This window comes from Pipra filicauda, unplaced genomic scaffold (assembly GCF_003945595.2).
Source record: "Pipra filicauda isolate LSUMZ 115617 unplaced genomic scaffold, ASM394559v2 scaffold50_size3627746_pilon, whole genome shotgun sequence".
Lineage (NCBI taxonomy): Eukaryota > Metazoa > Chordata > Aves > Passeriformes > Pipridae > Pipra > Pipra filicauda.
In genome coordinates, this window is record NW_024104654.1 from 2618203 (window position 1) to 2645212 (window position 27010).

The window sequence follows — 27010 nt, forward strand, 5'->3', positions numbered from 1 at the left end:
GTGGACTGGGCAGTAGAGCGTGGTCTTGCCAGCCCGAGTGCCCAGATAGCAATGAGGTGTGTGGTACAGTGCCAAGAACTTTTGGGTTCTCCCCCACCAAAATCAGTGTAAGTACTGTACCTGAGCCACTGAGGACCAAAACAACTTGGAAGCGTCCCTCATCTTTTGACCCGCAGAGCAAAGCAAATAATGGGAAGAGGCTCAAGGTGGCATGAGCCTCTTTTCGTGACTCTGGCAAGCTCTCACCACTCCTGTATCTTCATTTCTGTTAGCTATGTAGAAGGACTTGGCCTGAAGACTGACCTGAAGGTACTGAGTGTCCATATAGGAACCTGACATCATTAATTATGTGTTCCCCTCCAGATTTTTATTTTTATTGCCTGTTCCTGCTGGTCAACCAGAGTGCTGAGGATGCCCGCAGACCATTCTCTATCTGCTTCAGCTTGCTCCCCAGCTTCATGTCATGCACGGAGATGTACCAGGCATTCCTGCAGTAGTGATTGATTATGTTATTTTTTTCACAAAACTAGGTCCCGTGATCATTGAAGCTGGCATCTCTAAGGAGCGTATTGCTATACTTTGCATAAAATTCAGGAAGCAAGACGAAGGAGAAACAGATAGATACCCCTGGGCCTTGTCCCACTTTGTAGTTTAAGTGGTAACTGTGGTGTGCTTTTCGACCCAGAAATGGGGAAACACTTCTGTATGCACACATGCAGCCATAGACAAGTGACAGGGTTTTTATGAGCTCTATCAGAAAGGCAGAACCGAACATTATTAAATGAAAAACAGAATGGGGGTGGGGAGGAAATCCTTGGAAAGGAAAGCCCTGACAAGAGCTCTTTTTTTTCCAGCCAAAGCTCACAAATGCCAAATAGCTCTCCCCTAACATTTGAACCACTGTTGAGAAAGCCATGTCTGCTATTGAGAGTGACAGTTTCTCTTTGTGTCGACCCAGAATTAACATATTTAGTAAATCGTGTGGAAACAGATCCTGAACTGCAGGCTGGCATCAGATAATGCAAATGAATAATAATACTTTTTAAGGGAAAGAGTTATTGTAGCTGTGATTTTTTTTTTAAGGTATAGGCAAGGCAGTTTTTTTAAGTAGGAATCTTGTTAAACTAACAAGTAGTTGGAAAAAGTAATGCCTGAATACTGAGGTTTTTTTCAACAGTACCAGTTCTCTATTAGAAGATATTATCTCTACTAACAAAACTGGCTTTGCTTAATATTATTGAAATAGATCACAGGAAATACTCCTAAAAAAGTTTTCTCATAATCTGAATTTAACTTTTAAAGTCTATCGTTATAGTATATTATTAAGGAAAAATATAGACATGATCAGAGTCCACAGTAATATTAGACATGAATTTAGCATTTACTCATTTATTTTTTGAAGGAAGAATAATAAAACCTGATGCTTCAGTATATATAGCAGCTGATGTCTGAAGTCTGAGGGAAATTGCTACTCTTGAGGAGATTATTCCACAAAATTAGGATTTTTTAATCTGCCTTTGAAGTATTTGAGAATTACTAATATGGCAGTCAGGATATTGGATTGAGTGCACTGATCTGCTGTGGCAATACTCATGGGTCCCCAGCTGGGCATTTTTCTTTACTAACGGCATCTGGAAGAACTCCCATTCACATGCAAAAAGAAATTAATTCCAACTCAGTGAAGTTTTGAATTCAAATCAAGCAGCAAGTTGGGAGTTGACCCTGAAGTGCTTCTCCTAACACCTACATTAATAATTTATGCTAACACCTATATTAATAATGTATGGGGGAGAGGTCTAGCCCTAAGCTAGAATTCATATTAGTACAAGCACTAAAATGTAAGTCTAGTTTTGCTGTGCTGGTAATCTGGTCATATGGTTTAGCTAGAGATTTTCTTACCATGTGGCTGCTCCCACTGGCATAGGCTTTATCTGACTGTTGCAGTACAGGCCAACCAGGATGTGACACAACTTGGATAAAATACTTGGTAAGAGAAACCACTCTCTCGTGGTGGAAAAATTCCCTGCTCACTCAGAACAACGCTTTACTGTCATATATGTGTATATGAAATTTTCATTGAACCCTTTCTACCCCCAGTTCAGTATCTTTAGGAATAAGTTAGTATGCCAGAATTTATAACTTTATTTTGTCTTAGTCCAGTAGATACGAACTGTCCTAGCTGATGGCATCTTTCACAAAAGCTTTTAAACTGAAAACCTGACATGTACATTAAGACTTCTGATACCAGATCAGCTGAATCACCAGGCAAAATATCTTCAATGGAATCCTAGCAGTTTCCAGCGCTGAATGCGTTAGGTGGAGAGAAAACAAAGCACTTTGGTCACTTCCCAATTTTAAATCAAAGGACGGGCATCTACTTGCTTTGTAGATATGTAAGTGTTCAGAAAGGTCATTGTCATGCTAACAGTGAACACTAAGTGGCTGGGGCAGATATCTGTTAGTTTCAGAACAGAAGCACAAACTGTCTAGCCCCTGTGTTCTGAGGGGTTGCATGGTTGCTGTATATATGTATATTGTTGAAAGGGGTACAAGAAAGTACAAGACACACATGGACTTACCAGAGTGACTCCAGTGAAGAGTTATGAAGATCACAGAATCATGAATGGTTTGTGTTGGAAGGGATGCCAGTCACTAGATCGGATCACTCAGGGCCATATCCAACCTGGGCTCGAACACTTCCAGGAATGGGGCATCCACAACTGCTCAGGGCAGTCTATGTCTCCCTACTCTCAGAGTGGAGAATTTCTTCCTATTATCTAATCAAAACCTACCCTTTTCCAGTTTAAAGCCATTACCTCTTGTCCTATCACTACATGCCCTTGTAAGAAGTTCCTCTCCAGCTTTCTTGCAGGCCCCCTTCAGGTACTGGAAGGTGCTATAAGGTCTTTCCACAGCCTTCTCTTCTGCAGGCTGAACAGCCGCAACTCTTTCAGCCTGTCTTCATAGGAGAGGTGCTCCAGACCTCTGAGCATCTTTGTGGCCCTTCTCTGGACACACTCCAGTGACTCCATGTCCTTCTGGGACCCCAGAGCTGAACACAGTACTCCAGGTGGGGTCTTATAAGAGCAGAGTAGAGGGGGAGAACCACTGTCCTCGACTTTCTGACCACAACACTTTTGATGCAGCCCAGGATACCGGTGGCTCTCTGGGCTGCAGGTGCACACTGCCGGGTCATGTTGAGCTTCTCATCCACCAACAACCCGGAGTCCTTCAGCCCAGGGCTGCTCTCAATCCATGCTCCGCCCAGCCTGTAGTTGTGCTTGGGGTTGCGGCACCTTGCACTTGGCCATATTGAACATCACGAGGTTCACACAGGCCCATCTCTTGAGCCTGTCCAGGTCCCTCGTCTCTCTGGATGGCACTCCTTCCCTCCAGTGCACTGACTGCCCCACGCAGCTTGGTGTCATCGGCAAACTTGCCGAGGGTGCACTCAATTCCACTGTCCATGTCACCAATAAAGATGTTGCACCGTGCTGGTCCCACACTGCTCCTTGCAGAATGCCACTCATCACTGCTCTCCACTTGGACATCAAGCCATTGATCGCAACTCTTTGAGTGCAACCATGCAGCCAATTACTTGAACTAGTTTGTCCCACTGTCAAATTCCTGTCTCTCCAGTTTAGAGACAAGGATGTTGTGCAGGACAGTGTCAAATGCTTTGCACAAGTCCAGGTAAATGACATCAGTAGCTCTTCCCTCAGACACCAACACTGTAACCCCATCATAGAAGGCCACCAAATTTGTCAGGTGCCATTTGCCCTTAGTGAAGTCATGTTGACTGTCACTGGTCACCTCCTTATTTTCCACATGTCTTCTCATGGTTTTCAGGGCGATTTGTTCCATGATCTTGACAGGTATCAAAACTGACCGGCCTGTATTTCCTCAGGTCTTCTTGTTTTCTCAAAGATGATAAGAGATTGGGGTATCTGGCATACAAGAAGGGGGTGAAATGGCTGGGATTGTTTAGCCTGTAGAAGAGAAGGCTTGAGGGGAACCTCATCAACATGTATAAATATCTGATGGGGGAGTCAGACTCATTTCTCTGGTACCCAGTGACAGGACCAGATGCAATGTGCACAAACTGAAATAGTGAAAGTTCATTCTGAACATCAGGAAACACTTTTATACTGTGAGGTTGGCTGAATGCTGAAGAGATTGCCTGGGAAAGCTGGGGACTCTTCATCCTTGGAGATATTTAAAACCTTACCGGGTGTGCTCTGGGGACCTGTGCTTGCTGAGAGCATAGAGTTGGACTAGGCAATCTCCAGAGGTGTCTTACAACCTCATCCACACTGAGGGACTGCGTATCAGTGAGGGCTGCGGGAAAAAAAAGGGGCAACATGCCAGCCAAGAAAGCTTTATTGCCAGCATGGCTTTTTCCTGTTTGCAATGATTTCTTTAGGGCTAATGGAATCCTATACTTCCTTTCCTGGTTTTTGCATCTTTGCAAATATGTACCTCCCTAGTTTTCATATCATTTCAGCTCCTTCCTTTGTACTGCAGCACACACAAACTTGTCTTCAGCACCACAGTACAATGCTATTGCCTCAGTCTGTATTTCTAAGGCAGTCTTGTGAGAGATCATGTGTTCATATCCATGAACAATGCTGGCCTCAGTGCCATTTCCCCCATTGCCCCTGCAATTACCTTTGGGATGTTTTCTATGTCTTCTTTTACCTATGGTATGTCTGTCTAGTTCTCATCCATTTACTTTTTGTTTTGACTTCCCTAATGCAGAAGAATCTATTTACCAGGTATCAATGAAACATAAAAAATCCAGATATCATCTCTGGAAGATTTCTGAGAACGCTTTACTAACACTGAGTTTATTTGCTTAGGAATTCTTTTTATCCAGGTTCTGTACAATTGCAGAATGAATGCTTAGCCTTTAGCAAGTAAAAATAACAACTGAATGAATAATATAATAAAATATAAATTTATACATAAAATACAACAGCTGGGTGAATAATTAAAATCCCCCAGCCTGTTCTTGGGAATCCTGGTGGAGATGCTTCAGCTTATCCCTTAGAACTGGGTCCACTTTCTGCCTGTTGACTGTGATGCATAACTGTGCAAGCCAGGGAGATCTGTCTGCCCCTCTGCAATGTCCTGTCCTGGTACAAACCAGGGGGGCTTGCTGAGGCCAGCAACTTCAGCCACACCCGGGCCAGTTCCACCCTTCACACACTGACAACTGTGTTGTCAGTGGATGAGGAGTCAGTTCCTGAAGTACTGTGCTCTGAGGAGGGCAGCAAGAAGGGACAGGCTGAGGGCAGAGGGACTGTGTCCCTAGAGGCTCACGTCTGAGCCTGGAGGCCTTTATTTTTATTCCCTAGACAAGTCATCTGCGCAACAACTTCAGAGCAGCTGTAGCTCAGTTTGAATCTTCCTGCAAACAGTGCTAGTTCCCTGTTCCCCCTGTTGTGAGCACAGCCCCACTCCCTGCCTGGGTGGCAGCCCTCAGGCTCTCAGAGATGACTGCAGCAGGTCCTCTGTCACCAGCAGAACAAGCGCTCACTGAGCACAAGAAACCTCCCTTGGCCCACGACACAGATGTGACAGGGTATTCCCATGGTGTTGCACAAACTTCATTTGGATTTTTTTTTTGAGCTCTTCAGCGTAACAGCACAGCTTGCTCTTCCTCTCGTCAATACTCAGAGAAATTACGCATACTGCCAGCGCATGAAAGCAGAAACTAACTGCTGTGAAAATAAGAATTGAAGTGAGGCAGCAAAAAGTCAGCTGCACCAAATTTACACAAAAAAACATGTTGTTGTAAAAGTGTGAGCGAAGGACTACATAACCAGGAGAGACTGAGCAGCTGGAGTGGATGCAGCTGCTCAGTTTGGTGGAGGCATCCTCTGGCAGAAGGAAGATGCTCTCTGACCCGCAGAGAGGCCCCTCTTCTCCCCATCCCACAGCCGTTTCCTTGTGGCTCAGGTCTTGGGGCCTCTCTTTTGAAGAAGTGGTTTCACTGTGGGCAGGGACATGCACCCTTAAGGCAACCACCTGCAGGCTCAGTTTCACTCCCGGGGCCAGGGACTGCAGGGCACCGCCAGCCATGACAGCGAGCTGGCCCCACGGCTGCCCTGCTGGAGTCCCATTTCAGCTAGCAGGTAAGGTCTTCTCATCACACTCCTCAGACTCTTTCATATCCACTTCCCACTGCATCCCTTCACATCTTTCTTTCTCATTTAATTTCTTTTTCTCCTGAATCTTTTATTTTCTGTCCTACCTTTCTTCTCTCTTCTGGGGATGCTCTTCTTCTTCCCATCACCCTAATCTCTCCCAGCCCAGCCCGGCTTTCGCTCTCACTGCATCTGACACACTTCATGCTCAAGGCAAAACGTACTTAAATATACTGGTTTTTTTTCTTTCTCCTGATGTAAATGTGTTTCCTGTTGTTATTGCTAGCTTGACCTGAACACTTAAAATAATATACCTGTGATTTTCCACAAAAATAGTCTGTGAATAAGATACCTTAGTAGAGTGAAATATAATGATGCAACTGTATCATTATTTTGTTGTTGTTGTTGTTTAATGATCTAAATAGAAGAAGGTATGATATTAATATATAGAAAGTACCTTTGTTTTGTTAGAGTTTTGGAGTTTAAAGCTTGATTTCCTCTACTGGAAATCATCTCAACAATTAACTATTAAGAAAAAAGGAAATAACATTTGCTTCCATCTCAAATGCCTGAAACCGTTCTTCTTTAAAATAAATGGCTTGCTCCTATCAAACATGATCTTGCTGATTCAAAATCCAGGACTGAAAAAAAAAAGAGTGCTTTTTTTTTCCTGATTATACAGTTCTGATGCATACCTGAGAAAGTTATTCAACAACCTGTGGTCCATTTTCAGCTCCATATACAGGGATAGTAATATTTACTTCAAAGAGCAATTGTTAGATATTATTCATTCATGGTTGAAAGTCTACGTGAGCTATTTGAAGAGAAGGTGGAGTAAAAATGAAAATGAGTATTTTATGATCTCCTGCTTTGCATGATTGCTGATACTACTAAGCAAAGCCTGTCAAAGAGGGATTTCTGTGTTTTCCTTTGACTGAGCTTTGCCAGTTTTGCAGGCTGCATAACAAAATAAATAAAAATTATTAGCATCCAGGATGTGATGGTGCCCAAAGGCTCTTATCAGCATGGCTAAGAGAGCAAAAGGTATGAGAGCCCCAAGATGTGATTATCCTCCAGGAGGACTGGTGTTCTTTCTCTTGAGATATTATTTAAGCAAGGCAAGGTATAAAGGGAGGCAGTGTTTCTTCTTGTAAGGGTAGCTGTTATAGGGGAAAAAAGTGCAAATGCTTTTGGACGTACCAACCAGCTAGGATTTGAAGGATCAGAAGTATAGTTCACAGAAGAAATCCTGAGATTTGCTAATTCTGTGCATCTCTCTAGCAGATCACTCTTAAAAACAATGTTGATGTAAAAAATGTTAAGCATTTAATGAATTACATATACTTTCTTAAAAATGCCTGTGTTCCCTTTAAGAATCTATTGTCTAGAGATAACACTGAGTAATAAATTGTGCAGACAACAGATGATATCCATATGATGAACCAGAATCATCAGAAATCATAACACTTAACCAGCAAAGGAAAGCTAAACTATAATAACACCTGGGGGACAATGTCTGCAGTATCTTTAGACGTAAGGCACAAGGTCAGTCTTTAAATTATAGGCTCAGAACTGCAAAAGTTTCAGGAAAGAAAATGCATCTTGCCTGTGTTATTTGCTTGAAATAAATGCTCCCCAGCAGCAAGGAATGTAATCCCGAGAACTTCAGAAGACAATATAAAAAATATATATGTAAATACAGCTAAATATATTGAAAGCACTATTCCAATTTCTCATCTTAACTTTTTCTGGTCATACCAAGCAAGAGTGTGTGGCTAAAGGGAATGTTATCTAGTGTACAATTAGCCTTGTGATAGTGGAAAAGGCGGGAGGGTGGATGGGCTTTGGGAACTGAGGCAGTAGTAGTTTCATGTTTTACAAATTGGAGAATTTTTTGATGAACAGAGACTTTCAGTGACCTTTCTCATCAGGGGAGGTTTTCAATTAACAACGACTCTTGCTCCCCTTTTTTTTTTTATTGCACCCCTTCTTACTGACGGATATTCATGAAACCCAGTTTCGGGGCACCTGAGAGAAATGAAGATGTGAGATGCTGTCTAAGATGTCCCTGTGGCTGGCAAATGAGAGGAAGTCTTATATAAGCAAGGACTGCAAACTCAGGCCCTAACAAGCTCTGGATTAGATTCTGGTGTGTCTGACTGCACAAAAACTGCAGGGTAATACTGTTGAAAATTCCCTCATAGAACATACATCTGTGTATGTCCATTACATCCCTATGGCAGGAATACAGGAAAATATGAGATGGGCCAGCACACTTCTGCTTTTTAAGGAGAATACCAGAAATGCATAGGACCCAGACGCCCACAGGATCTGTCCATCTCCCAACAATACACTGATTTGTCTCCAACAAAACAGCTGACAAACATTCCAGAGCAAGTTCAGGCGCTGAGCTCTGCACTGGCAGGAAGGTGAAATCAATGAGCACCCCAGGGAGAATCAAGTTTGATCCTGTCTTTTTCCCAAAACATACAAACACTTGGGTGCAAGCTGGCTGTGAATGCTGGATAAGGCCAGTACATGGTCGGCTTACTCAGGGAAACTGTTGCGCCCAGCAGACCATATATTCATGGTCATCCATCACCATATATTTCATGGATCAGAAGATAAGGTATCGCTTCTGAAAATTCCAGAAGGGGAAAGATTATGCAGGAAAAGGGTTGTTTTCCAATGGAAGTAAACGCAACTTAAAAATATGGGTGGTTTATTTCTTTTGAGATTTGGAACAATTTGCTATTCCTCTTTTTTTCTCCAGAAAATTCCTCAGGTCAGCCATATTTCAAGCTACTGAAAAGCAGGAAGATGCCCAGAGAGCAGCATGACTTCCTGGGCTGCCCCCACTTCTGTGTCCAGTAGTGGGTGGGTGTGTGCTGTTGTGGCTGCTCAGCAGAGGCAGGTTTGTCAGCAGAGCAGAGCTGTGGGCATCCTGTCCTGCTGCAGCATCCTCATCAGGAGCCCCTTCTATAATGACCCCCAAAATAATGGAGTACCTCTTGTTCACACATTTCTGAAAATGTATCTTTCCAAATACCTGAAACTTCATGAAACTCGCCCACATCTCAGCTAAGAAGCTGTTTTAGGTCACTGTGTTTAGTTAGGTTTCCTGAAAATCTTCATGGAGATGTTTGCTGCAAAAGGCAGGGATGGAAAGATCCAGAAAGCAGCAGTGGGAATTAAATCGGAGAGTAAAACATTTAAAGAGTAAAAATGTGTAAGAGCAGGAGTGATGACCAATAAACGCAGAAGCCAATTTCAATTTTATATAGTAACACTAGAAAAGGACAAGGTCTGTTTAATCACAGTGATCAAACATTTTTAAATGAAAATAGGGACCAAAAAAATTAGTCCAGAGCCAACAAAAAGCAGCATTTCTCACATGGGCAGGAAGACCTTATTTCCCATATGGTTTAACACTATTGCTGTTAATAGAAATACATTTAATAAGATGCTATAGGACTCTAAACTTGCCGCTGTCTGATTCGTGGGGGACCTCTGTGGTGGCATCACACCAGCACTTCTTTGCCCACAGAATTGTCCCATTGTTCACAACATCACAGAAGGGTTGATATTGAAAGGGAATTCTAGAGGTCTTCTGGTCCAACCCCCCTGCTTGAGCAGGACCACCTAAAGCCAGCTGCTCAGAACCCTGTGCAGGTAGCTTTTCAATATCTCTGAGGGTAGAGACCACCACTTTTCTGGGCAATGTGTGTCCATGTTTTGTCATTCACATGGTGTAAAAGTTTGTGCCCATTGCCTCTGGTCCTGTCACCAGGCACAACCAAGAAGAGCCTTGCTCCATCCTCTTTGCACCTTCCCTTCCGGTATTTATACCTCTGAGCCTTCTCTTCTCTGGGCTGAACAGTCCCAGCTCTTTCAGCCTTTCCTCATAGGAGAGATGCTCCTGTCCCATAATCGTCTTTGTGGCCCTTCACTGCACTTTCTCCAGTATGGCCATGTCTCTCTCACACCGAGGAGCCCACGGTTTGACACAGGACTTCAGGTGTGTCCTTGACAGTGTTGAGTAAAGGGGAAGGACCTCTATCTGCTGACAAAACACCTCATAATGTGGCTCAGGATATCATTATTCACCATACTTACTGAGGTGTAAAGGTAATGTGGGAGCCAAGAAGCAGCTCCCTTAAGAGGACAGAAGATGTGGACAAGAAGCAGAAGAAGAACCAGCCACAGTGTAGGCTCTTCCTCAGAAAGGGAGGTTGCCATGGTAGCTGAGGTTCATTATATTTTCAGCCACTTTTTAGCCACTTCCCAAAAAGAGGTGTCCTCAGCCATCCCAGTTATTCTTTGTAAAGAATAGTGGCTGGAATGACCCAAAACATGGGTAAAGCAGCAAGGATTTCAGTGAGCACGCTGTGAGAACCAGCCTGAGCAAAGTCACTATAGGATCACAGTCCTGTGGAAGGGCTGTTGTTTATTCATTCAATCAGTCCATGCAAAGCAGAGAAAATGAATAATAACAAGCAAAGTAACAGTTCAGCTGTTTGAGCTGTGCCTTTATCTTGGATCCACAGGGAAGGTAGATGGAAAGTTATCTTAGTGAAATGAAAGGCAAATAAGCGTTTGAATAGAGCCCTGCAGTCTTTCCTCACCCAAGTCAAGGTAAATAAAAACCAGCAGAGGCAGGCCATAGAGATAAAACAGTTAAATGCTTTGCCTTCTTCAGCCTTCAGCATTTGCTTTATGCTAAGGGGATTTTTTCCTCTTAGGTAAAAAGCATGAGTTATTGGCATAGACTGAGAACTCAAAAAGGTGATTTCAAAGCAAATCTATAAATTAAGGAGCAACACAGTGTTAGGGCTAGTTTGTATTTAGCAAAGAAGCCTGCAACAGCTAAAGGGGTTATGCTGCTTATAAATGTACAAAATCCCTCCGAAGCAGCAACTCCTTCATGGGGAAACAGAAAGTCTTATGTACTCAGTAGGGCAGATATATGATTAGAAAGTCTGAAAAATTATAGAAATATAGAAATAAGACAAACTAGGTTGTTATTCTTCCTGGCCTAAATGAATGCTGAAATCACAACATGAATCACGAAGCATGATTTGGGTATCAGTCTGCAAAAAGTAAATGGCAAAATTAATCAATAACATTGGATATGTAATAGTATCATGTAAAAAATATGCCTGCACTTCATGTCATTCTTAGCTTATTTTTACTACATAAGGTACTGAATCTAACATACCTGTAAGTAACCAGTAAAAAAACATGAGTATCTGCTGACTCACAGCTTTGGGGTAAGGTTTTGTCTGGTTCTCCAACAAAGCAGTGTAAAATATATCCTCAGCGTGACACCTTATTTGAAATCTTCAGCTACCTCAATTATTCTTTGTTAAAATCTCTATGTAATTTATAAGCTGCCTGCAAAAATCCATAGGTAGGGCTGTTGACTTTGCTCCTCTAAGAAGAAAGGTATTAGCACTGAAAAGCCTAATTTTACCCAAAAGATGAAATTTGCTGAAATCTGTACCAAAAATTTCTTAGGACATAACAAGAAACTTTGGAAATAGTGACCAAGTCCCTAGATATATATTAAATATATATATTTTTTTAAAAATGTGAAAGAGTAAATTTCTTGCACCTGTTTTCATCTGGGACCTGAAAATGGACAGTTGATGAAAAGATGAGGAATATTAAAAATAACAGAAAATAAATTTGTGGATGGAGTTTTCCCTGCTGCTTGTGTCAAACTATGTTGGGGTAGATGGGTCTTGGCTATGATCTTCCTGAGGCAGATTGAGCAAACTTCTCTCTTTCTCAGATGTTGAAGAAGATCTTTTAGATTAAGGCATAGATTAAATTTGGGAGGACTAGGGAAGTGAACTTCTTAGGAAAGGCAATGTAGTTTCACTACAGAAACTGACATAGAGTGAATGTTATCAACCATCAAAACCCTTTGCTGACACTTCCCCTGAATGCATTAGAAATAGTTTATTCACTGTGACAAGTTCTGGTTTAACACCACTTCTGAAGAAACATTTTTGAGACCACTATAATAAAGAGGGGCACAACCTACTTGAAGGTGTTTTTCTAAGATGAAATTTTTTGCTGTATATTTACGAGTTGTTCTTGTGAAAAAAAATACCTTTTTTTTCTTTTTTTTTTCCCAAATTCAGAGAATCATAGAGTCACTTAGGTTGGAAAAGACCTCTAAGATCATCAAGTCCAGCTGTTACCCTAGCACTGCCAAGTGCGCCACTAAAGCATGTCCCCAAATGCCACATCTACGTCATTTAAACACCTCCAAGAATGGTGACTCAACCACTTCCTTGGGCAACCTGTTCCAATGCCTGACCACCCTTTCCTGAAGAAATTTCTCCTAATATTTAAACCTCCCCTGGTGCAACTTGAGGCTATTTCCTCTCATCCTCTGACCTGCTACCTGGGAGAAGAGGCTGACTCCCACTTCACTACAACCTCCTTTCAGGTAGTGGTAGAGAGTGATAAGGTCCCCCTGAGCCACCTTTTCTCCAGGATAAACAACCCCAGCTCCCTCAGCCAATCCTCATAAGGCTTGTGCTCCAGATCCTTCATCAGCTTTTTGAAGTATTTTTAAGCTTTCTGTCTTCCAATAGAAAAGCAGAAAAATGTTAGCTGGAGACATCGTGGAGGAAAAGAAGAAAATAAAATCGGTCATCAGCGATTTAACTAACGCATGAAAGAATTCACAGGAAGCAGGACATCTCCTCCATAAGCACGCAGGAGCCAGAACCGGGCGCGTCACGTGGCCGGCGCTGCCCCTGTATCCCGACGCCAATCCCGCGGGAGCTCCGGGATGCGCGGGCACGCGCGGGGCTGTGCGGGGCCGCAGCGCCCCCTGGCGCCCCCGAGGACTTCCCGGCCGTGCGAGGGTGGTCGTGGCCCCCGGTGCCCCGGCACGGAGACTGTCCTGGGGACAAAGAGTGCGGAGTGCCAGCGCCCGGACGGGTGGGGGAAAGTGGAGAGGAAGGCGGCGGGCACATCCAGGTGGAAAAATAATCCGGGTGGAGGGCTGCAGGCCACGGCAAACAAGACTGGTAGATCACAGTAGCATTCCAGGATGCTGTGTAATATCGGTGTTGGTTCCCACGACTAGTTTTTGACTCGGACTCTAAATGAGCACTTTCTGGAACCGCATGACCTTCCCCACCCCCCTCTTCTCCCTGCTGTCCTGCCCGGAGATTCAAGTCTAGAGATTCTTGTTCCCTCCCACTAAACCCTGCTGAAGAGCTACCACACTCTATAGGCTTTTCTTTCCATCTCAAATCTCAATCGTGCTTGAACACTACTGCAAATCATTAAATCAGTTCACGTGATGTTTGTTGTAATTAACTGGCAAGACCGGATAAATGACTGGTCCTGACCTAGACACATCTGGTCACAATTAGCATGAGCTGCAACAGAGGCATCTTGTCACCCACCTTGCTTGTTAAACCTTGTTCTAACATGGTTATTATTCTGCAACGTGGAGCAACATCTCTGGCCCCATCATCATGTGAGAATGAACTCATGGGATGCATATTTTTCTAAGCTGGGAGTTGTTTAAGCAGAAAGGGTGAAGACACCGGGGAAGGAAGATGTGCAAAAACGTGGGGAAGGACAAAAGTTAAGTTTGATGGGAGAGAAAGAATATAAGGGTAGAAGGTAGGAATTCACTGAAGATCAGTTCTTTCTATGTGTCCTGCCTCCCTCTGATTTTTAGCATATTTGTATCGTACAGTTCTCACTTCAGGATCCACCTCTTTGGGGGTAATTTGAGAAAAAGGCAGCCACAGGCAAAAGTGTGGGGTTTTCAAGGGTTAATGCATGTGTACTAAGCTCATCCCTGTCACCACTTTGAAGATTTGTGTCTTGGTAACACATGACTGTGGGAGAGCAATAGTTTTCCCAGAAAAAAAGGGTCCTTCTACCTCCCTTGATCAGGAAGAAAATTTTGGAAAGTTGATCTAGAGAGTCACATCCAGAGAAAATAGTCAGAAGCCAAATAAGATCCAAATCATAGTTTGCTTGGTTTGATATCTCTCTAGTAGATTAGGCTTTTCTTCTCAGCACCATAACATGTAAGCCCACTTTTTGCCTTGTACAGGCATTTCCCCAAGTATGTGCCTACACATCTTGATGAAATCTTGGCTCAGTTTATGGCAACTAGACATTTGTCTGACTTCAGTGAGAACAAGATTTCTCCTACTGCTTTTATTTTTGTGTAGCCTATAAAAAGATAAAGATGGAAAGCAGGCGTAAACAAACATTGTTCAGAGGCAACAATATATTTCCAATTCAGCTACACTACAGTTCGACAGTACACAATATAATTATGCATGCTATGTATTTGATATTCTTTACTCAGTGCTTTCAGTCCCTGCAGTTCTTAAGTTGGGCTTTCAGGAGATGACTGATGTGCAGACCATTACAGTAGTCCCTGAACAGGCCAGCTAGAAGCTGAAATATCAGGATAGTGAATCAGTCTTATCATTTTCCCAATATTTCTTTAATTGATTTTGCTTCTTCTGACAGGCTCATTCACGCTCTCTTTTTCTATTTTGACAGTGTAATGTATTTCTGTGAGACCTACACAGGTTTAGGCCACTCCATCATTTGTTTCTCACTGTAAAGCAGCTGGAATTATCTCAGGTTCAAAATATCTTTTCTTTTTCTGAAAACTCGCTGGATTTCAAGGAATAAAGGTAGACCACAGCAGTGGCAAGCTCTAGCAGTTTACAAGACAAAGAGTCTGGTTTTGTCTTACACATGAGGTGTCAGAGTGTTCACTGTGTTTACTACTCCTTTCCCAGCATATACTCCCACATACCATCCTTTCCAGATGCAGTTCCAGTTCATCAGACAGCTTGTTTGCATGTCTGGCTCACAGTCTGGTTTCTACATCTGTCTGCTTCTGTCTAACTTTTAGCTGCGAATCTTCTCCCTGTCGATGTTTAAATACACCTCTTCTACTGCAGTCTCCTAACAAGGCAATGTGAGCAAAGTGGAATAATGCCACACTGGGATACACTGTCTTGGCTTGTACAATCAGAAGCTAAAATTATTCACAAATCAGAAATCTAAAGCAAGAGAATGCTCAGCAGGCCAAATGAGTTGAATTTTTGAGGTAATATTTTCAGGTGTTTTCTGCAGATGTGTTTTGGAAATCACTGGATGTAGGTGGGTTTCCATTAGCTGAGTCCTTGTCTTTGAGCGAGTTAATGGTTTCTTGTTTGAAAAGGGCAAAAGGTAAATCAGCCAACAAACCAACAGAAGTGGAGAAAGCTGAACAGAGAAAGACTTGGCAACAGGCTAGGGAGGGAGCTGAGAACCTGTATTGCATCAATGGGAGGAATTGATCATGTTTGGTGTAGATACCTAATGCGTTCTTGCCTCTTAGCTTCCTCTGGCATTCACTGTCTCAAGAAATGCCAATGTTATCTCTATAGCCAAAGGATGGAGATACATGTCTCCACAAAGAAATCCCGTTCACCTTTCTTAGGTATAACAAACAGGGTCTTAGAGATTTGCAAAAGCAGACCATTGCCTGTGCATGCTGTGGAAAAGTGGCAATTAGAATGTAGTGTATGTTAGGTGCCTGAATGAGGAAGACTCAAACTACATTTGGCAAGAGGGCTGAGAAGAGGTTGTCAAAGTATTGCCAGATTAAAGCTCAGACACTTCCAGAAGACACAAATGGCAAGGAGGAGATGGCAGCAACTCTTACAGATTTCTCCCTACTTCCAGTTTTGCTGCTTTCATCACCTGCAGAAAGAGTCTCATCACTTTAATCTTTGAAGTGCTTCCTGATATATATAACTTCCTGAAAGGAGGAGTTTTTTCCTCCTTTCAGCTCTGCACCTTGCTTTACATCCAAGCATCTCAGAAGCTGAGGGGAAAAAAAGAAAGCAAGGCGAAAAGCTGAGACTTAGGGCAGAAATTTTTCAAGTTGCCAGGAGAGAGATGTTATTTTATGATTCACTGCTTATTTGTACTGTTGAGAGCTGTCTCTAGAGAGTTAATGGAAATCAGACACATTTCACACTGCCAGTTGTACAGTCTTATTCTCTTTGGTGTAGTGGTGGGAACATGGTTACTGTAACTCCGTTCAGGCTAAAAGGTGACTTTTCGAGCTGCAGTCCCTGAAGAAAGGATTATAGGAAGCATTCCAGAGGGATGATGCCTTTGAGGAATAAGAAGTTTTCCCACACTGCTCCTCATGCATAAGGATAAATAACTTTTGCTGCTCCTGCCAATGTTAGGTGCTGGGAAGTGAGCTGCCCTGACTGTATAGGCTCCTGGGGTGTGACAGAGCCAGAGAGGTTTGGAGGAGGGAGAAGGCAGAAGAAAGAAAGGTCTTTCTCTTCCTTGCCCTCTACTTTCTGCATATTCTTTCCTCAAAATCATAGAATCATAGAATGGTTTGGTTAGAAAGGGACCTTGCAGATCATGTAGTTCCAACTCTCCTGCCATGAGCAGGGACACCTTCCACTAGACCAGGTTGCTCAAAGCCACATCCAACCTGGCCTTCCAGGGATAGGGCATCCACAACTGCTCAGGGCAGTCTATGTCTCCCTACTCTCAGAGTGGAGAATTTCTTCCTAATATCTAATCAAAACCTACCCTTTTCCAGTTTAAAGCCATTACCTCTTGTCCTATCACTACATGCCCTTGTAAGAAGTTCCTCTCCAGCTTTCTTGCAGGCCCCCTTCAGGTACTGGAAAGTGCTATAAGGTCTTCCCAGAGCCTTCTCTTCTGCAGGCTGAACAGCCGCAACTCTTTCAGCCTGTCTTCATAGGAGAGGTGCTCCAGACCTCTGAGCATCTTTGTGGCCCTTCTCTGGACACACTCCAGTGACTCCATGTCCTTCTGGGACCCCAGAGCTGAACACAGTACTCCAGGTGGGGTCTTATAAGAGCAGAGTAGAGGGGGAGAACCACTGTCCTCGACTTTCTGACCACAACACTTTTGATGCAGCCCAGGATACCGGTGGCTCTCTGGGCTGCAGGTGCACACTGCCGGGTCATGTTGAGCTTCTCATCCACCAACAACCCGGAGTCCTTCAGCCCAGGGCTGCTCTCAATCCATGCTCCGCCCAGCCTGTAGTTGTGCTTGGGGTTGCGGCACCTTGCACTTGGCCATATTGAACATCACGAGGTTCACACAGGCCCATCTCTTGAGCCTGTCCAGGTCCCTCGTCTCTCTGGATGGCACTCCTTCCCTCCAGTGCACTGACTGCCCCACGCAGCTTGGTGTCATCGGCAAACTTGCCGAGGGTGCACTCAATTCCACTGTCCATGTCACCAATAAAGATGTTGCACCGTGCTGGTCCCACACTGCTCCCTGCAGAATGCCACTCATCACTGCTCTCCACTTGGACATCAAGCCATTGATCGCAACTCTTTGAGTGCAACCATGCAGCCAATTACTTGAACTAGTTTGTCCCACTGTCAAATTCCTGTCTCTCCAGTTTAGAGACAAGGATGTTGTGCAGGACAGTGTCAAATGCTTTGCACAAGTCCAGGTAAATGACATCAGTAGCTCTTCCCTCAGACACCAACACTGTAACCCCATCCTTTTTTTTTTCCTTTTTGAAAATGAGAGTTATGTTTTCCCGTTTCCTATCTGTGAGAACCTCACAGGACTTCCACAGATTCTCAAATAGGATAGATAATGGCTTAGCCACTTCCTCTGCCAACTCTCTCAAAATTCACAGATGCATCTCATCAGGTCCCACAGCCTTGTTCACCTTCAGGTTCCTTAGATGTTCTCAATTCTAATTTCCTTCAGCAGGCAGTACTTCATTCTCTCCATCCTTACCTTTGCCTTCTGTGGGAGGAATACTGCATGGTTATCCTCTGGCTCACAATGGGCAAGTGCTGACCTGCACTGCAGGGTTTGATGCTGCAGGGCCCTTTCCAACACACTGATGCAGAAGTGAAGTGCAAGAGGGAGCCTGTCTTTGGTAATGTGGTTTCTAAAGGAGCCTCCATAATACACAGAAGCTTTTATCTTTAGGCATTTTCTACAGTATTATGGGACATACTTCTAAAGTGGGATGTGTCTGTGTTTTTGAAAGGTCAAATAAAGTTTCCACTCAGCTTCAACACACAAATGCACAGTTAGCAAATGCATACAGTATATCTGCATATGCATTTGGGCACTTTTTTAAAAGATGTAATCTTTCTACAGTTTTGTTATATTTTACTTTTACTAAAATTATTATCTCTGAGCAGACACCTAGACTTTATTAGATTTGTTTTCTCTTTCTGTTTTGCAGTTCTTGTTATGACAGCAGTTGCTTTCACTTCTACAGTAACTCAAAATACATCTGAGATCACATGTGAGTTTATCGGCCAGAAAGCTGAGGGTTCAGGAGCATCAGAGACATCAGTATCTCCTAAGGTAATATAGCAGAAAACAATTTGCTTATAAAATGTTCCTGTCCATTCCAGAAATACCTTCCCAGAAGCTTACAACTCACTAAACCTTAAGATGTGAGGATGTCACAGTCAAAATAACCAAGGTTAAGCCAAATATGACTACAGAAGGTTAGAGGGATATATATATCACAATTCATACTTTGAAACTGTAAATAGTTAAGTACCAGTTTTCTCTAAAACTGACTTTTTAATTGACACCTTGATGCCGTCATATTCCTGGATGTTGCTGGCAATGTGTCAATGTAAAAATATATTTGAAAATATGTGGCCTTAAGAGGGGATTTCCAAGACCATGGTGTGAATGGGTGTCCTGCCATGGTGTGTGTGTGCCATGGCTGCTGGGACTGATAGGGAAGTTGTACTGCCCTCTATTCCCACCACCAAAGCCCATAAATCCCTTGACTTAGACACCAAAGCTGGACAATAAATCAAATACAACTTTATTTTCTTCTCTTTTGACTCAAAATGGCAGAAATCCATTTCTAGATACTTTTCACGTCAATCAAAAGGAAAAAGGAACAAGGAATGAGAAGAACCAACCAGCCAAGCAAAATTGCAGGGCAGAGAATGCAATGAACTCCATCCTTTCATAAGCTTACACTGGATAAATTTCACCCACCAAAATAATAGAGACATTGTGGGCTCCTCTTCAGATGGAGCTATTTACTTGGCACCTTTTGCTGCAGCTGATCTTAGAGACTCATTAATCCACTGGTGGCTTTCAGAATGACTGCAGAGTGTTCTCTTTCTGTTTGCAATTCTCCTTTAGCCATATGCAATGGCGAGGAAATGAAAACCATGAATGCATCCAGCCCCAATGTTCCTTACCTACTAAAACGCCCAAGGAGTTGAGGAGCAGTCTAGCCAGATGATGCAGTGACAAGTAGTGGGATGCTAAAATAAACCCAACATTCTGACCCTGCCTTTACATTAAGGTTGCAAACACACAGGTTTTGTTGTAGTTCTATGTCTTCCTACAGTTCTAAATAAAAAGAAACAAAGTTGAGTGTAAAGAATAACATATATCACTAAGGGAAGTTATCGAGTTTCTGGCTAAAATTGTTTTGTGATATCTGTCTAGAGAACAGAATTAACTAATTCAACAGCAAACCTGTAAAGTTTCCTCATGCAGTAGAACTCAACATATTTATGAATAAGTTTGACAGTAGAAATGGAAAAAAAAACCCAAACCAAACAAAATGAAGGTGTTATTTTACTATAATTTTTATTCGTATTTTGGCAAATAAAGTTAATTACTGGTAAATACCTAACAATCTGTCCTTCTGCATTGCAGATTTCTAACATTTTGGAAGATCTTGGGTGTTATTTGAATTCTCAAGGAACAGAGAACATCTATAAAACAATTAAAAATGTGGAAGTCAATCTATTTCAAGATATTGAATTAAGAATAATAATGAGAATTTCAAATATCACTTCATGCTTTTGGTTCTTTAAAGAGAGAAAAGCTTGTAAACTTTTTTTGGACTCAGAGAATCGGTAAGTCAAAGGATGTACTGGATCAAAGAGCCTTTAAAAGGTCATTTCCTTTAGGATTCAAATGGACAGTATTCTATGTGATCGATTTCACATTATGTATTATCTTTTTCAATCTCCTAATCTTTCTTAACTGTTGTCACCCAGCTGCACATTGCTGATTGTCATTTAGATATATGTACACACATGAATCTTAGAACATTCCAAAATAAGCTTGTTCTTTTAATTTGTATAGCATCATGTGGGGGGGTCTCCAGGGGCTTTCTGACGTTGATCTATTTTAGCTTTGTGGTGCTCGTGTTGGAAAATTGCGATTTTATAGTCAAAAAACTGAGGCATGAAGAATTATATGACTTTTAGGATCACAGAGAAGATCAGGAACAACAGCAACAGCATTCTAATTCTCACAGCCAAACCTGGGCTGGAACCTGAGACTGAATTATTGCCTCCTTGTGCAAAACTTCTAGGTAAAGCATTTTGATGTCGAACTCCTGAACTGTCTTAAGCTCAGGAAGCCCCTCCTTCCCAACGCTCAGCATTAAGCATGTGGTACTCGTGTCTGTAAGTTCCTATGTGTGATTGTGTAGGAAGACACGTGCTGAAAGCACTTCAGGCTGAAGGGTACTATGTAAATAACGAATACTAGTGGATTTTGCAGAGCTAAAGAGCTAACATTTCATTGTGTGTGCTGCATATTACCTTCTTTATGTTAACATGACAAATACCACTTTACTTTCTGTTTTATAGATATATTACATCTTTGACTTTTTCACAAATAAAAGAAGGACAAGCTGGAAAATACACCCTCTTGGTCACAAGCGAAACCAGCAATTACACAGTAGTTGTGCCTGTTCTCATCCGAAGTGAGTATATCTACATGAAAGGGGTCATACCATCAATAGGTTCAAGGGCAGAGGCTCAAGTTCAGCCAAAGCAATGAAGCTTCCATGAGCTGCATTTCAGTCATCTTCCTAGATTAGCATAGGACTTGGAGGCTGAAGTCAGCATCACAAACTCTGTGAGAATCATCTTTCTTCAGTCAATAAACCATGCAAATGAACAAATAAGGATGTAAATGCATGGTAGCTCTCTTCTGTGTGAGAGATTCCCCTCTGTGACAAAAAGGACAAATCGAGAGTGGCTTTTGTGTGCTTTCAAAGCTTTTGGACTACCTTTGTTTGCTTTCATTTTAACCTGTTTATTCTGGTGTTGCTGGCTGGGTTGTAATCTGGACCAGATCAGGATGTGCCTTTCATATTCTGGTCTCTGGTGCTCCCAAGTCACAGTTTGAGCCACTGCCACTTTTCCACCTGTGCCTGCTGCTGGGTCTTTCACTTCTCTCACAGCTTTTCCTTTTACAGTTCTGTGTTCAGCAAGAGGTACGCTGAGGGAAGGGGAAAGAAATTGTCCCTCTTCTCATTGTCAGCCTTTACTTGTAATTTACTGTGTTTTAGAGTAAAACCCATCAGTTCTGCAGCTGCTCACACAAGAGTGCCCAAGAAGCTGAGATTTTAACTGTTGTTAAATGTTCATGACAGAGCACCTGTGAGGTGTGACTTTTTGAAAGGCTGGGAGTGGATTTGATTGAATTTTTTCAAGGTTCACACAAGAGACATCTCTGATGCAAAGGCAACAAAGTGCAAACTTCTGTTTCTAAGTTGGGGTGTCCAAAAACATCTCAAAGCAAAAAAAGACCCATGTTGACACAATTTTTTGAGAGAAAATAAAGACTATGTTATTTTGTCTGAAAAGAGCCAAATTTAAAGATAAAATTTAAAAATGCAAAAGAAATTTCAAAAGCATAAATCCAAACAGCTAAAAGACCCTTCCAGATACATGTTTAACAATCATCACTACTTGCCTTGTTTTAATAAACTGTAACAAATCAACATTTTTTATTCCATCTTTTAAAATATTTCTTTTCTTTAATTTTTTTTTTCTCAAGTGTCAGAAAGTCACCTCCAATCTCTCCTTGTTTTATTTGAAAGCTTATTGTATGTCTCAGTTATAATTTTAACAGCTTCATTGAGGGGACAAGGTATTAAATCTTTCATTAAGGATTGCCATCTCTACTGTATCAATTAGGCTTTAGAGGTAAAATGTTATTACATGCACAAGCAAGAATAGTTTGAAACACTGTCGATAAAGGTCTTTTCCATATCAATTGCTTGGATTGCATTCTCTTTGCTCCTCTGAATCTAATATCATAATTACATCTCATAAAATCCTTCAGGCTAGATGTGAATCCTTCAACTGGGATGTGAATCTCTGTAGGTGAACTAAACCTTCTAGGCCCAGCTTATAAGAGCTAAATGAGGAAAGAAATTAAAAAGTCATAAGTATTAGTTTCACCTTAGCATGTCACCTTGCAGGCAGTGGAAGTATGACTGAAGAAAATGTCACTCTTTTGGATGGAAGCTGGAATTTCATTGAAAGATGACCTAAAGCCAAACTCAGTGTTTTGCATTTTGAGTCAAATCTTCAGCGGTTTTAACACATTAAATTTTTTGTGCCTAGTCCAAATCTGTGCCTGATAGGTTCAGGGTACTGGGAATTGCCCAGGAATCATTTCCCTCTGGGTTACAGGTGTAGGGCAGAAAAGTCTGCTTTCAGAAGTCATTATCACCCGTTGTGTTTCTATCTTGTGTCTGATCTGACTGAGGAGTATGCAACAATCCTACTTTATGTACAGACTTTGTAGTCTCATCAGATACTCCACCAAAGGAAGTGTTTAGGATGTGATTTCAAAAGGTATTTGTGCTCCTGCCCATTGAAATAAATAGCAACCACAGCAAATTAACACCTTTCAGTATCAGTTTCAGGATTATCCCCTGATGTATAGGGAGGATGCAAGCCTTTGGTACAGGGAACCTGTGAATTTAGCAATCAAGGCTGAAAAGCTCATGAGACCAGCTCACAATACTGCTAGGGCCGAATAATTTTCTGGTCCCTCAGTGTTGAAACCTCCTGAAAAAATTATAGCTCTGTAACTTCACTTACTATGAAATGAGCAAAACACTGTCTCATAATCATTTCATCATTCTTAAACATTTGCATGATTTTTAACAGAAAAACCAAGCAAGCCCCATTTCAGGAAAAGGGAAAATTCGGATTCTATCGAGTGCATATCTGAGAGCTACCCCCAGCCCTCAGTGGAATGGATATTCTGCAAAACACCTGAAAAGAGGTATGGTGTATGTTTATATGTGTGTTATATCTCTAAACTGAAAGTTTCCCATCTTCTAAAGAAGAAGTGACAGGATGAGAGGAAATGACATCAAGATGTGCCAGGGGAGGTTTAAATTACATATTAGGAGAAATTTCTTCACTGAAAGGTTGGTCAGGCATTGGAACGGGCTGCCCAGGGAAGTAGTTGAGTCACCATCCCTGCAAGTGTTCAGTAAAAGTGTAACTTGGAGACCCGGTTTAATGGTGAATACAGCAGTATTAGGTTGATGGTTGGACTCAATAATCTTAGAGGTCTTTTCCAACCTTAATAATTCTATGATTCTACACTGTTTAGTGCACCTAGTGAGCTGGGGAGATAACTGAAAAAGACCTTTTGGTTCAGAATTTTTTGAGATGGGCTCTGCTGTTTGGCATACCCACATGATGGTTGAAAACCTATGTCTGCAACATATTTTTCTTAGAAATTTTGACTGTTGTGCTCTTTTGGAAACTGTCAGCTCTTGGCTTTAGGAGTGTTATTCCAGATTCTAGTATTCTGATGTCAGAGGAGCAAATCAAAGGTATTTAATTTCCCTCTAGTTTTTCACATTTATTTGAAATTTTAATCAAACAACTATAGAATTCTTCGGGTTGGAAGGGACCTTTATAGGTCATCTAGTCCAAGTGCACTGCAATAAGCAGGGACATCTTCAATAAGATCAGGTTACTCAGAGCCCTGACTAAAATGATCTTGAATGTTTCCAGGGATGGGGCATTTACCACCTCTCTGGGCAGCCTGTACCAATGTTTCACCATCCTCATCAGGAAAAGAAGATTCCTTATGTCTAGTCTAGATCTACCCTCTTTTATTTTAATACTGTTATCCCTTGTCCTATCATAACAGGCTCTGCTAAAAATTTTGTCCTCATCTTGCTTATAAGCCTTCTTGAATTACTGGAAGGGTGCTATAATTTCTTCCTGGAACTATCTCTTCTTGAGGCTGAACAACCCCAGTTCTCTCAACCTTCTCTCTTAACAGGAGAAGTGTTCCAGCCCTCTGATCATCTTTGTGGCCTCCTCTGGACTCTCTCCAATATGTCCATATCCTTCATATGTTGAGGGCCCCAGAACTGGATATAATGCTCTAGGGGGGTCTCATGAGAGCAGAGTAGAGGGGCAGAGTTATCTCCTTCTGCATGCTGGCCATGATGCTTTTGATGCAGCTCAGAATACAACTGGCTTTCTGGGCTGCAAGCACACATTGCCAGCTCATGTCCAGCTTTTCATCCCAGTACTCCCAAGTCCTTCTCTGCAGGGCTGTTCTGGATCCATTCATCCCACAGCCTGTATTGATACTAGGGATTGCCCTGACCCAGGTGCAGCACCTTGCACTTGGCTTTGTTGAACCTCATGAGTTTCCCATGGGCCAATTTCTCGAGCTCGTCCAGGTCCCTCTGGATGTCATCCCATCCCTCAGGTATACCAAGTGTACCACACAGCTTGATGCCATCTGCAGACTTGCTAAGGATACACCCGATCCTGCTGTCTATGTCACTGATGAAGATATTAGTACTGGTCCCAATACAGAGCTCTGAAAGACACTGCTTTTCACTGATGTCCAACTGGACACCAAGATATTGACCATTACTCTCTGGATGCAACCACCCAACCAAATCCCCATTCACCAAACAGTCCACCCATCAAATCTGTATTTTTCCAATTTAGAGAGAAGGATATTGTGGGGGACCATGTCAGAGGCTTTACAGAAATCCAGGTAGATGACACCTGTTGCCATTCCCTTACCCACTGCTACTGTCACTCCATCATAGTAGGCCAATAGGTTGGTCAGGCAGGACTTGCCCCTGGTGAAGCCATGCTAACTGTTTCAAATCACCTCCCTGTCCTCCATATAACTTAGCCTAGCTTCTAGGAGGATCTGTTCCATGATCTTCCCAGGTACAGAGGTGAGGCTAACAGGTTGGTGGTTCCCACAATCTTCCTTTCTACCCTTTCTTATGTTTCCCTTTTCCCAGTCACTGTGGGCTTCACTTGGAGCATTAGAGCTGGAAATATTACAAGAGATCATAATTTTGTGAGCTAAATAATTTTTCCCATTCTGTTAATATATAAAGTTTATTCTATTAACAGTGGGAATAATGCCTTTCTCTGCAGTGTGGTCATTTGGGATCTGGGTCTCATAGAGGCTGCTGGATTTGCAGTAGCTCCCACCACCAGGAATTCAGAGATGTGGTGTGAAAGCTTAGTCTCTATGATTTCACTCTTATCTGGATTTTAATTACATCATTACCTGTCTATGAGCCAGTTTGAGCATATTCAGGTCGTTTCAGCCCACATTTCTTCCTAGACTGTGAAATTTTTATTTTCTTATCTCCATCTTTCCTAGTTCCTTTTCATTCAACTATGTAAGATCCAGTTTTCCCACTATTGTTTGCATATTCTCATGACTTGGAGATTTATCAGATTTAGTTGCTTGAGGTTAACCAAATGAGTCAATGAATAATTGTGCTTGTAATTGCAGTTGCCCTGATAAAATGCATGAAGAAACTGGAGAAATAGATGGCCTACAGATGGAGCAACATGAATTCTTTCGAACTTACATATGGTGCTGTGCAGTTAATGTCCTGGGCAGAGAATGCACCAGCCTCTTTACAATAGGTAACTTCACTCTAAGGCTTTCTTGCATGCAAGCTCGTTCCTGACACTGAAATTAGTTGCACTATTCATCTGAGTATGCATTATGGGCTAAGCTACTTGTTTGTAATCACTGGAACAAATCTAACAGTGAATATGTTGCTCTGTAACAGCTTTAAAACCTAATTCCAATAGCTCTTTGTGATCTCTGTAGAAAACTTCTTGCTTTTCTATATTTGCTATGCCTGTATTGACTTTTTATTCGTGCTTTTAGGACTGTGTTGCATGGAAAAGCTCTTTAAGATGTTCTCAAATATATACATATAGAAATAATTTTTAATTTATACATATATATGCAGGTTTGTTTCTCTCTTGTTTTCTTAATAAACCTGACCTGAGCTAAGCTGTGTGCTTGCACCTGTGCCCTATAGATATCTTGTAAATTATGACAAAATTTGGTTTGAGGCATCTAAATCCATCAAATTTACTAATTTCATGATTATTGTAATTATCATTGCAATGAATAAATAATGAATATATATGCAGCATTAGCAGAAAAAATGTTGATCTAACCAAGCATTTTTTCAGGCAAAGTGATAGTTGTTTCAGTGTCTGTTTTGATTTTGTAGATTTGAATGAAAGGCAAGCAGCACCTTTACCTGAACTGCTACTTAAGGTCGGGGAACCATTGCTGATCAGATGCAGAGCTGTTCACCATAATTATAAATTCAGAATAAAATTATCTTCTGAAAACAGAGAAGTTCAGGTAAGAAGATAGGGCATATTTTAAAATTGGTAGTATTGGGCACTATCAACTGATTAAATTGGAATCTCTGTTGAAAACTAGGATCACCTGTTCGGAGGATTAGAATACCTACCAGACCACTCAGCAATTCGGATCCAGTATATATTTGCTTCAGAAGCAGGAAGAAGTGATAGTGGACGTTATACCTGTTCTTCTACTGCTCATCCGAATCAAACTGCTTTGGTTACAGTTTTAGGTAATTCCAATCCCTGGTATGAATTTTTTTCCTCAGCTGGATTTTTTGCTTTATTTTCCATGTGGCAGTTCTTTGCTTGCAGGTATGCAGTACATGTTTATAGTTCCTTTGC

General features: G+C 41.9%; 1 protein-coding gene across 1 annotated transcript in view; it reads left to right on the forward strand.

The window, feature by feature from the left end:
• The first annotated feature begins 8667 nt into the window (after positions 1-8667).
• Positions 8668-27010, forward strand: part of FLT3 (fms related receptor tyrosine kinase 3) — a 40523-nt gene continuing 22180 nt past the window's right edge. Inside the window, 9 exon segments of the mRNA XM_039386858.1 lie at positions 8668-8708; positions 8710-8778; positions 18395-18545; positions 19878-20080; positions 20825-20940; positions 23147-23264; positions 25785-25921; positions 26527-26663; positions 26745-26898. Coding sequence (XP_039242792.1) covers positions 8668-8708; positions 8710-8778; positions 18395-18545; positions 19878-20080; positions 20825-20940; positions 23147-23264; positions 25785-25921; positions 26527-26663; positions 26745-26898 — 1126 coding nt within the window.